This window comes from Plecotus auritus (genome assembly GCF_963455305.1).
Source record: "Plecotus auritus genome assembly, chromosome: X".
Lineage (NCBI taxonomy): Eukaryota > Metazoa > Chordata > Mammalia > Chiroptera > Vespertilionidae > Plecotus > Plecotus auritus.
The window spans coordinates 94,314,891-94,327,533 of NC_137784.1; the positions used below are offsets into that span (position 1 = coordinate 94,314,891).

At 36.8% G+C, this 12,643-nt stretch overlaps 1 protein-coding gene across 7 annotated transcripts in view; it reads left to right on the forward strand.

The window, feature by feature from the left end:
- The window catches only part of PLS3 (plastin 3), a 98,896-nt gene that overhangs the window by 45,142 nt on the left and 41,111 nt on the right, over positions 1-12,643 (forward strand). For 6 of the 7 annotated variants that reach the window (XM_080653318.1, XM_080653315.1, XM_080653319.1 and 3 more), the window contains exons 2-3: positions 2,412-2,484; positions 4,793-4,876. In XM_080653318.1, the coding sequence (XP_080509444.1) occupies positions 4,813-4,876 (64 nt within the window). In that variant the 5' untranslated portion in view covers positions 2,412-2,484; positions 4,793-4,812. Of the gene's footprint in view, position 1; positions 115-2,411; positions 2,485-4,792; positions 4,877-12,643 lie in introns of those variants that run through there. The other variant, XM_080653320.1, reaches the window with a different exon arrangement.

The following is a 12,643-nucleotide window of genomic DNA, read 5'->3' on the forward strand; positions in this document are numbered from 1 at the left end:
TATAGAGGAGGCAGGCTTAGGAGCTAGTCACCCATCAAAGTACTTTGCAGATGAGAGAATTGAGAAACATGCAGAGACCCTGGGAGATTTTACTGTTGATTAGTATTTCATTTGGTAAGTTGAAATGGAAGGAAAATATATTTCTATTTATTTAAAAAATATATTAGCTCTATCTCTGTGTGCTTCTCTCTCTGCATGTAAATAAAGTTGACTTTTGTGGGAAAGTGACTTTCTTTTTGCGTGTAAATCACATACTGTGAATTTGAGGTTGAACTTTTTTATTCAGCAAGTAATATTTACTGTTTACCTCTTCACCTTTAATTTTTCTTATTTATTTTATTTTTTATTAATTTCTTTATTGATTAAGGTATTACATATGTTTCATTACTTATGAAAAAATGTGCAAATTGTGAGGAATGCGACAGTATTGACAAGCTGTTAGCTATTTTTAAAAGTGGTCCTGAAATATTTAGAGTAAAATTTGTTTACTTTTTACTATCTCCTGGCCTCTCTTGAAGTTGTATTTAGAAACGTCTAATGAAGGAGCCAAATGATTCATGGGTAAAAAGTAGCTGACAGGTTTTCTTTAGACCCATCTTCTTTAAATTACTTTGACTAAAAGCTTATAATTTTTATATATGAAGGAGATCTATTATACTCTGTAGTCAATAATTATAGGGCAAATGAGATAACTTTTCATAAATACCATTTAAAAGATTCTTAGTAGAACTTATGCCTTATACAGGGTGGGGCAAATATACGCTTACCATTGTTCATATGGAAAATAACACAATAATTAATAAATAGTAATACAAGAATAAACTCGGTTTCACATACTCACAATTATAAACCTACTTTTGACCTGCTCTGTACTGTGTTTATGTAACCGCTCACAATTACTTCGCCATTCATTTATTCCCCATTTTCTTTCATTTCTATTTTCTAGTTTTAGCTCACGTACTTCAGAGTAGAATTTAGTTATTTACTTTCAAATAATTATAAATACATTTGAATATATTTAAATGAAAGTCTCCTAACTTAAACTATTATGTTATTCTGGACCAAACTTGCCTGGAAATGTTGTGCGTATATACAGTTCCAGTTCTCCTTTTTATTCTTACTCTGGTATGCCTCTTACTGTCTCCTGTGGATGAAAAGTCTGAGTTACAGGCATAAAGAAGTCACTTTAAGCTTTCATTGAGGCAATTACACAGGACTAAGAAATTAGGAAACTTGCAAGTATAGTTTGGGGTTTTTAATGCTGTGTTGTATTAATACATTTTTAAGCATATGTGTGCCTTCAAATCATTTGCATGAGATCTAAGTATTTCCTACTTGTGTAAAGAGGAACAAAAGTACTATTTTCCCGGCCTATGTGAGAAGGAATTAACCTTTACAGTTTCCAGAGCCTTCTTCCTTCTGTATCTTTTTGTTTTTTGACAGAGTAGGTTTTTTTTTTATTTGATTTTGAGAGGGGGGAGGGGATGGGAGGGAGAGAGAGACAGATAGACATCGACATCAATTTGTTGTTCCACCCATCCAGGCACTCATTGGTTGATTCCTATATGTGCCATGACTGGCCACGGATTAAACCGCAACCTTGCCTGTCAAACCAACGGAGCTACCCTGCCAGGGCACTTTCTGTATCTTTTATTGCCGCCACTAATTCATTTTGTGTTGAATTGTAGTTGTTTATATGTTTGACTTCCCTAGATTGTAAATACCTTGAGGGTAGGAATTAGGCAGCTAACATGCCTAAAATATTGTTAAAAATTGTGTGAGGATAGAGGTCTATGTGTGCTGGAGGGGCATGAAGAGGGAAAGAGACTTCTGGCCTGTTCAACCCTGCTGCCTGCAAAGGGGAGAAGTGGAAGGATTTAGTCAGAAGCCACTGGTCAGCAGGAATGAAGGGTGGGGCAGGCGGGGTTATGTCTAGAAACGTCTTTGTCTAATTTTCTTCTGCGTGGAAGTGATGTGGTAGTATGAAAATAAAATCAAAAGTCTTTTTTTTTTTTTAAACTCACATACTTTAGATTATTCCTGACTCTCAAACTACCCAAACTGGAAAGGACTTTTAGAGATAAAGGAGAGGCCACATGTTTTGGATTTTCAGAGGCAGTCTTACTTTCAGACTTTCTGTGCCCTTGTTCTGTATGCTATAATCCATGGAGATGGGTAATAATTCTGTATTGAAAGCATGATTGCTTAAATACGCATACAGAAAATTAGAATAAATCCTCCATAGTATTTTTGTAATCACAAGTGTTGAACCTCATATTAATAAAGAATAGAATACTTTTTAAAAGTGCTATCATTGGGTTGCAGCTTAACTTATGAAAAGATACTTTTTATACTTAATCTGTAAAATACCTGACTTCATAGCTAAGTGAAGATCTTTCTTTACCTTGTAGATCCTGAGACCACTCAGAAAAGTGTTTTTACCCAACTTATCTACTGAGAAGTTGTGACATCTTAACATCACAGGTAAGGAAAGTTTGTGAACAGGCAAGTTCTGTTTTAGGTTCTTTAAAAGTCTGTTTTTATTTAATTCTTTTAATCAGTCATTATAAGTGTGTATTGCATTATGGTGGAAACCAAGCTAATAGTATAATATGGTCATTTTAAAATTTCCCAGGAATTTGAGAAACCTGTCTTTGAATTCCAGTTCTGTGGTCCCTCCAAGGCTAAGTTTTGTAATAAGAAAAAGGGGAGTAAGTATATTCACCTCATAAGGCTGTTGTGAGGGTTCAGGGAATGAATATGAAGTTATCTAATGTAGTTCTTGGTACATAGTTGTTGAATGGATGAATTTATTACAGTACTATTTTATTGGTGCCTTACCATGTGCCTGAGACTGTGATGAATTCCAGAAATGACAACTGTGGCTGTGAAAAAGACAGATCTGGCCCAGCTCTCTCTTGAGAGCTTCTCTCTACTGAATATCAGGCTTAATGTAAAAAAGATGAATTGTGAGTAGTTTTTAAACTTCCAATAAAAATGTCTAACATAGATAAATATAAGTTCTCAAATTTGTATTTTGTACTATAGAGTTTGTGAAATTTAACACATAGAATAACTTTTTTGAAAAGGCAATGCATTTAGGGCAGTGAAACTTGATATTTTACTGGTGGATATACTGTATGTCATTAGGTAGTGTTTGTCAAAACCCATAAACTGTACAACATCAAGAGTGAACCTAATGTAAACTATGGACTTTGGGTGATTATGATGTGTTAATGTAGGTTGTAACTAATGTACCAGTCTGGTGCAGGATGTCTATAATGGGAGAGACTTGTGTGTGAGTGCAAAGGGCTACATAAGAACCAAAGTCTACTTTCTGTTCAATTTTGCGGTGAACCTAAAGCTGTTCTAAAAAGTAAAGTCCTTAAAAAGATTAAAGGGAAAAAAAACAGAGGCAAAAAAGCAACACACAATTGTTTTCATTGCCTTATCTCTAAAAATTATTAATAGGTTTGTATTTGGGGATTAACCTTGTGGTACACACCTCCTTTATGTATTGCAATTTTTCTGCAAAAGTTCAGATCATAAATATTGTGAGCCAAGAGGCAAAATCGATAATATTATATTATTGATATCAAGGATATAACATTGTTTACACAAAATTTTACTGGTGAAATCTAAAATATAATAAAAATTGAGTACATTTTTTAAAGTAATTCAGGCCCTAGCTGGTTTGGCTCCATGGATAGAGCGTTGGCCTGTGGACTGAAGGGTTCCAGGTTCCATTCCGGCCAAGGGCACATGCCTGGGTTGCGGGCTCGATCCCCAGTAGGGGGCAGCCAATCAATGATTCTTTCTCATCATTGATGTTTCTATCTCTCTCCCCCTCTCCTCCTCTCTAAAATCAATAAAATATATTTTTAAAAAATTTAAAAAAGTAATTCAGGTCTACTGATTAAAAGAATGGAATTTGTGGGAGATAACATTTCACTTAACTGGGGTTCAAAGTTAATGGGCCTTATCATCAAAATTGACTGCAAATGTTTGTTTATCTATACTCAGCTCAGATTTGGCCCAAAGGCCAGAGTTTGCCAACCCCTGCTCTATTGGTAAAATATGTAAAATAGAGCCAAATTGGAAAGGTTGTAAACTCAAATGATATGTGCATAAAAATATGTTTATTAGCACATACTTGTGTATTTCTATATCAAGGCCAAATGTAATTTTGTGCTATTTAAACATCAGTGTTAAAGTAGCTTGATGGAAAAATGGTAACTGTAAGGTGAAGGACATGTTAACTAATCCTACTGTGTTAATCATTGCACAATGTATACATATATCAAATTACCAAGTTCTACACCTTAAATTTACACAATATTATATCCCAATTATATCTCAATAAACCTGGAAAATGGAAATAAACAATAAGATAAATTAAAAAATAAATGGATCATTGGAAAAGTTATATTTTCCATGAATCTTTGGTCATGTAATTTTGACTTTTAGTTTTGGCACATATAACTAAGAATTTTTATTATGTATCTCTTTCCTGCCATTGCCAGGCACCTAGGCTCTTCCTTATGCTCTGAATGTAATGTAAGATTTTTTTTCCTTGAAAATGAGACTTGGAAATATTTTTTAGTAACTTTTGGTAAATGATGACTTATCATTTGTTTTCTTTAGCTTGGCTATAACTACTAATATGGGAATCTGTTCAGATGGTATTGGTTTTCTGTTTAAATTATTCCAAAGATGAAAATTTCACAAGAGTACTTATAATATATTTATCACAAAGTTTTTAAAGTCTGAAACCTTTTGTGTTTCTCTTTAGGATTTCTTTAAGTAGATGAGATGGCTACCACTCAGATTTCCAAAGATGAGCTTGACGAACTCAAAGAGGCCTTTGCAAAAGTTGGTAAGTATTTTTTATAGTATAACTATAGTAAAGCAGTCTTTATTGGCCCTTATTAAAGTTATGTCTCTAAAAAATTATATGAGTGGTTAATTACTAGTATGAACCTTAGGGCAAGATAGTTAAAAGCAGTGGGATAACATTTTAAAAGCCACACTTAAACTTTGTTATTTCTAATTATATCTAATATGGCCAAAGGTTTTTGGTTCAGGGTTCCAGTCCTTAGTTAGGGCTGTCATGGCTCCTGAAATTTTTAAACAAATTCTGTGGTGTTAACATATTTGGTGAATCATTTTTCTGAGGAGAGGATTTAGAGCTTTTACCATATTCTCAAAGGGATGTGTGACCCCTGAAAATGTTATAGAATCATCAGATGCTGCTTTCCTTTTCCCTAATTAGCTTGGCTTTCTTGCTTTTTTCATGTATCTTCAGTGCCTTTGCATAATGCAGACTGTTCTACCTTCACATTAAATTATAGCATCAGTATAGGATGGGAAGGCATAGCATGCCATTTGGTTTATCTGACTTTAACATCATATAGCAAGTCTTAGAATTTTGCAGCTATGGAAGCAGTTTATAGTATTTACATCCAAATTTCAGTGCTCAGGTCAAGTCAGTAGAGATAAGGAGAAAATGGTTAAGAGCTGATTATTGATGAGTCAACATGTGCTTAGAGAAGTAAACTATTACTATTTGGTATCTCCTTGATTAAAGGCTATAAAGTTAGATTATAGTGATTGGTTATTTAAATCAAAATCTAGTCTTTGACCTATCCTGAAAATCCCATTAGTGAAAAGTACATTTTTGATCAACATTTTCTATGAAGGCATTTATTAGTAACTAGAGGACCAGTGCACAAAATTCATGCACAGGTAGGGTCCCTAGGTCTGACCAGCAATCGGGGCCTATCCGGGCCTTCCAGCTGTGGGCCAGGGCCTTCCTTTGTTCCACGCTGCCCCCTGGTGGTTGGTGCACGTCATAGCAAGCAGTCAAATTCCTGGTAGATCGAACTCCCGAGGGGACAATTTGCCTATTAGCATTTTATTGTATAGGATGGCCTGCCTTGGGAAGAATAATGAGCACCAGCCAGAGTGACTATTCATAATCCCATTAGAATTCTAACTAGAAAAGATCAAATTGTCCAGAATCTAACATGATTTGTGTGTGTGTGTGTGTGTGTGTGTGTGTGAAAACAAAATCAGCCATAGATACCATTTACTGTAAGATTACTAACCAATCTGATATTAGACTGGTTATGAGAAACCAGCAAGTAATTATTGGCTGCAAGATTTTTTAAATCTCATTATTCTATAGAAATCACCTTATAATTATTTTAGGATTATATTTCCTTTAAATTTTATCTTATTCAAATTCATCTTTCAGTGTTGGGGACAGCCTAATTTGTTTCTTTATGAATAGAATTTTGGGGTAGGGACCATGACTTATTACTGCAATTTTTTATTCTTCAAGGCCTTGCTGCCTCAAATAAATGTTTTCTGTTGAATACAGGCCTTGTTCTCACGTGCAGAAATATTTCTGTGAACAATATTTTTTAAAACTTAAAGATAAATCAAGTATGTTTACCTGATGGAACTGGAATACTTTTTATCAGTAAAAGAGCTTAATTGTTCCTTAAAAGCTTAATGATATAAAGAGGGTTGACCAATTACCTCCATGGAGGAAACAGGGTTAATTGTACTAAGTGAGGGATCAATTAGAGTTTGGACTACAAGAAAGGCTCATTGTTGGAACTGCTGTCTTAATGATACATTTTGGAGGATTTAGGGTTGGCAAACAGTTTCCCAAAGGCAAGAGACTGGACCATATGGCTTATTGGAGTCCCTACCAGGCATATACATATTCCTAATGTATGCAGACTCTTATTACTCTTATATGCTGTACTTAGGAATTCTGGAGTCCAAACTTTCTTCCTGTTTTGCATGTTATTATTTTGTATTCCGCCCCTCAGTATCTAGCTCAGTGTTACACACGTTAGGTTCTCAGTAAATATTTAATTGATTGAATCCCAAGGAATTGTATATAGTCTTTTCATGTACTGGGACTTTGTCATTATCAACTATAAACCCAACATCATGGTGGAATTTATTACTAAAGGTTTTGGCCACTACATTATAGCACATAAAATTTATATATTTTTTCAGCATAATAAAGGCTTATGTGTAGTCTTTGAGAAAAGTGTTTAAAGACCCAGCTAAATCTTTTAATTTTCTTTTAAAATCTTTGTAGTTTTTAGTTGTTGTTAGTTACGGAGCTCTCGGCAATTGTCAAAGTTGTTATGGATATCCTTTTATTTTATTCTTCATTCAGGGAAACTTGATTTTTTTTTAAATATGTTTTTGTTCTTTTTTTTAAAATAAATCTTTATTCAGATTATTACAATTGTTTCTCCTTTTTCCCCCCATAGCTCGCCTCCACCCAGTTCCCACCCCACCTTCTGCCCTTACCTCCCCCTCACTGTCCTCATCCATAGGTGTATGATTTTTGTCCAGTCTCTTCCTGAACCCCCCATACCCCTTTCCCCCTGAGAATTATCAGTCCACTCCCTTTCTATGCCCCTGATTCTATTATATTCACCAGATTATTTTGTTCCTCAGGTTTTTAATTCACTTGATTTTTAGGTTCACTTGTTGATAGATATGTATTTGTTGTTCATAATTTTTATCTTTACTTTTTTCTTCGTCTTCTTCTTTAAGAATACCTTTCAGCATTTCATATAATACTGGTTTGGTGGTGATGAACTCCTTTAGCTTTTTCTTATCTGTGAAGCTCTTTATCTGACCTTCAATTCTGAATGATAGCTTTGCTGGGTAGAGTAATCTTGGTTGTAGGTTCTTGCTATTCATCACATTGAAAATTTCTTGCCACTCCCGTCTGGCCTGCATAGTTTCTGTTGAGAAATCAGCTGACAGTCATATGGGTGCTCCCTTGTAGGTAATTAACTGTTTTTCTCTTGCTGCTTTTAATATTCTCTCTTTGTCTTTTGCCCTTGGCATTTTAATATGATGTGTCTTGGTGTGGTCCTCTTTGGGTTCCTTTTGTTTGGGGTTCTGTGAGCTTCCTGGACTTGTAAGTCTATTTCTTTCACCAGGTGGGGGAAGTTTTCAGTCATTATTTCTTCAAATACGTTTTCAGTATCTTGCTCTCTCTCTTCTTTTGGCACCCCCATAATTCTGATGTTGGTACGCTTGAAGTTGTCCCAGAGTCTTCTTACACTATCTTCAACTTTTTGGATTTTTTTTTTTTGCTTTTTGCTTTTTCGGTTTAGTGTTTTTTGCTTCTTTGTATTTCAATTCTTTGACTTGATTCTTTGTGTTCCTCTAGTCTGTTGTTGGGTCTCTGTATAATATTTTTTATTTCAGTCAGTGTATGTTTAATTTCTAGTTGGTCCTTTTTCACATCTTCAAGGGTCTCGTTATATTTATCGGCCATTTCTAGGATATTCTTGAAAAGTCTTATAACCGTGGTTTTGAATTCTATATCCAGTCGTTTGTTTTCCTCCATTTCTTTCGTTTGTGATCTGTTTCTTTGACGCCGCATTTTCATTGCTTCCCTGGGTTGGTAGGGTAGATTTGTGTGCTAGGTTTCTTATATGGCCCAGGGGGTCGGCCTCCCCAGTTAACCTGAGGTGGACTCTCTTGGTGCACCCCTTTGTGGACTGTGCGTACAGTCTTATTGTAATTAAGTCTTGATTGTTGTTGGTATCACTGGGAGGAATTGACCTCCAGGCCAGTCGGCTGTAAGGATCAGCTGTGTCTACGCTGGGAGAAGTTCGGTGCTGGAGACAGCCTTATAGAATTAGACTTGCCAAATTGCAAATGCCTCTGTGCTCAGCTTGGATGGGGTGGAGTCTCAGGGCGGAGCAGACAGTCTTGGCTTCCCGTCAGCCTTGCCCTTGCACGCACGCCCACGCCTTCAGACTTCTGCCTTCCGAGAGTCCAGATTCCCCCCACAAGAGCGTGGGTCCCCAGGGGCTCGCCTGGAACTGGGGTTCAGTGCAGTCAGAACTGGGGTTCAGTGCGGTCAGGGGCTTCCTTCCCCCTTCCTCCAGAGAAAGTCAGCCAGGCTTTCAGCCGCCCTTCCTCTCTGCGCGCACAAAGACCCTTTGCCATACCTCCAATTCTCTGTGAGCTTTTCTCTTTCCTTCTAGTTGTAGAATTTTCACTCAGCCAGCTTTCCTGTGGTTCTGGATGGTGTCCGTTCTGTCTTTTAGTTGTAGTTTTGAAATTGTTGTGCGAGGCAGCAGTTTAAGTGCTTACCTATGCCGCCATCTTGGTTTCTCCCCTATTTTTATTCTTTTCTGTTGTTGTTGTTGCTCCATTTATTTATGCATTCATTGTTTGATTCTCATAAGTGTCCTGACCGGGGATCAAACCCACAACTTTGGCAACTGAGCTACCCAGCCAGGGCCCAGATGAGATTTTCTTTGTCCCATTCCAGCATCCTGGGTTGGTGTGGACTAGAATCATTTTTACTAATTTCTTGGTTTGGAATTTGCTGCCCTGGGAAGATAGTGTGAATTCAAATCCCAATCTCTGTGAACAGAACTGTGGTTAAAATTTTCTAGGAGTTTTTTTTTGTAGTTGTTTGATTTTTTTTTTAATGTATTTTGTTGATTTTTTTACAGAGATGAAGGGAGAGAGATAGTTAGAAACATCGATGAGAGAGAAACATTGATCAGCTGCCTCCTGCACACCTCCCACTAAGGATGTGCCCACAACCAGGGTACATGCCCTTGACCGGAATTGAACCCTGGACCCTCCAGTCCGCATGCCGACCCTCCATCCACTGAGCCAAACCAGTTAGGGCTGTTGTTGTTTGATTTTTAATCAAGATCCCAGGTCAAGTTTGACAAATTTTCCTGTCATCTTGCTTTCTAGAAAGCAAATGTTTTCATAAATCACACTTAAGGCAGGTTTAGGTGCATATCTCAGTACCACAATCTCATGGTCATTAACAACTCCATCTCAGATGGGCAGATACTTCCAGGCCAGACCTTCAGCAGCTGCTTCACCCTCTCTTTTCAGCCTCTGTGGGCTTTGGAACTGAGGATTTCTATTATTTTTTGTGAGCTCTGCTGCATAGTTGAGAGGATGTTTGCTCTATTTCATCTCACACTTCGAGTTCTCTTTTTTTATATATACTTTTAAGCAGTTTATTTTTTCATTTATTTTATTGTTGAGAGTATTACAGATGTCCCCTATTTTCTCCCTTTAGAGGAAGGGAGAGGGAGAGAGAGAAACATCAGTGTGAGACAGAAACATACTTTGGTCGCCACCCAGAAGCACCTGGGCGTGTGCCCCGACCTGGTTTGCTTGGAGCCCGGGACAATGCTCAACCAACTGAGCCACTCTGGCCAGGGAAACCTGATGTCAAAAACAAGCTCCACAACTTATATTCCTGTCAAGGACAATTATTTTGGGGGGAGTAGTGAGGACTACTTGATCTCAGTTCACTTGTGACAAAATATGGAAATCATTATACGATTTTCCCATCTATTAACAAAAATAGCTTTGATTTTCCTCTTTAGAAATTCAGCAAAATTGTAGTGTGTGGGTAAAATCTCTGTAATTATTACCACTAGTCATATGTTTTGTTCAATCAACTAATAGTGCTTTGAAACTCTTTACTAGCAATAAATAGAATATTAGCGTTTAAAGTTCTCCTTTCACTCACTTTCTGCACCTGCTTAGTGTTAAGCTCCGAGCAGTATGTTTTCATTTCATTATTTTAATTTTCTCAACATTTGATTCCAGTATTTCCCACTGGGATGGCAGAAGCCTTGGCTCTCACTTTATTCCTACTTCATAATGTTTCTGTTTGAATTGAAATGCTGCAATGCTGCATAAGTTCTTCCTAAAGAAGAATAATTTAAACTTTCAGAACACTTAGGAAGTTAATATTTACCAACTAGAATGTCTTTTACATTCTGCTAGATCATTCGGATGATTACTTGTAATAAAGATCAATTTATGGAATGTAAGTCTTTTCAGATTGGCCTTTAATCCTGCAAACACTTACATCTGACTTTTTCTCTCCTAAGCAACCAGTAACTACTGTGCTTTAAAAACAAAAACAAAAACATGAATTCAGCAGTTTTGAAATAAAAGAATAATGGGGTTTCTTAAATGACTAGGAATGAGATGGGTATATTCCTTTGAGGTTGCCCACCAAACTAAGCCCAAAAATGTTGGTTATGGTGATTGTAGCTATAGCAGATTTTCTCATCTCAGGAAGTTGGGTTGTTTCAAGTTACTTGATATTCTTTAGTATATAAAAACCACATCAGGGTGATGCCACAAAAAACATGGTGGTTTAGTTTGATTTACTTTTAGTATTCAATAAAACTACATCAGTGCATATTTGTTTAATTATGACTTAAAAATAAAACTATAGCCCAACCAAAAAAATAAACAAACTGACCAGTACTCTTTCACTGTGCCATCTGCTTTATTACAGATGGAATATTAGAAATGGAGGTCTTGGAATAGTTTGAAAAACCATGTTTTGACGGTATGGAAGATGGAATAAAAGTGTGTAAAAAAAAAGTCAGCAAAGACAATAAAAATTCTGCAGATGCTAAAAAAAATGTGTGAGTGTGCGGGGGGAGAGCAGGAGCACATGTGTGTGAGAATGTGCTCATGAGAGCATGTGTGTAGCTGTGTATGTGTTTTTAAGGTTGGAGAATGGCAGCAAGTGAAAAATGATGGTCCTGCTGGAAATTCTGAGTTGGACAAGAATTGCTAGACAACACTTTTGATTGCCTGGTCTCAGCTCTCTAACATTGTTCAGCCTTCAGCTGTACTTCTGTACTTGACCCCCACCTTAGGGGATCCACTATTAGTATGAACTCTTAGGTAGCAACCTTCATTCTACCTTTAGCTGGGACACATTAAACTGCCTTGTATATTTGCTAAACCGAGCTACCTCAAAAGGTATAAGCTGGGAAAGGCAAAACCCGTGTTCAGCTAAGCATCTGGAGATGTTTAGCAGCTGCCTTTTCTAAAGTTTTAATGCCAATGAAAGCTTGACTTTACTGCTTAGATTTTAGGGTGAATATAATCTAAATTTTTCTGCACAAGTCTTTTGGCTGAGTATTTTAAATTAATATATTGTGTGCTTTCATGGACATGCAAGGTCACGTGTGTATGTGTGTAAATCCATTATTGTTAGATTCCTTTTCTCTTTTTTAGTGCAAAAATTTTGTGTGCATATAAGAGTAACCAACGGATGCAAAACATTGGGGGGTGAGGGCATGTATGGGAGTGGGGTGGGGGGGTAATGGTAAGATATGTACACATATAATACCTTAATAAAAATTTGAAAAAAAAATTTGTGGAATATATTGGTTAAACGAAATGGAACTTTTAAACCCAGCTTTTCCGAAAGGAAGTGCATCTGCACTTGATTGGTTTTCTTCTTTAAGTCCTAATGAGTACTGTCCAGGGTGGGTTAGTAAAAAGGTTGCATCTGTGTTGCAGATGAGGACCCACATATGCATCCTCTTTACAAAGAAAGATGCTAGATTTAGACAGAGTCAAGGATGGTTAAAGCAACACACACACACACACACACACACACACACACACACACTCACACACTCACACACACACACACACTCACACACATACATAACCTGGCGTCAAAGGAAATCCCAGCCTTTCTTACTGTCAGGTTTATAAGACCAAGTAGCACCCCAAAAGATGCGTCTGAAATGATAGATTGATCCACATACCACCTGAACATGGGCAG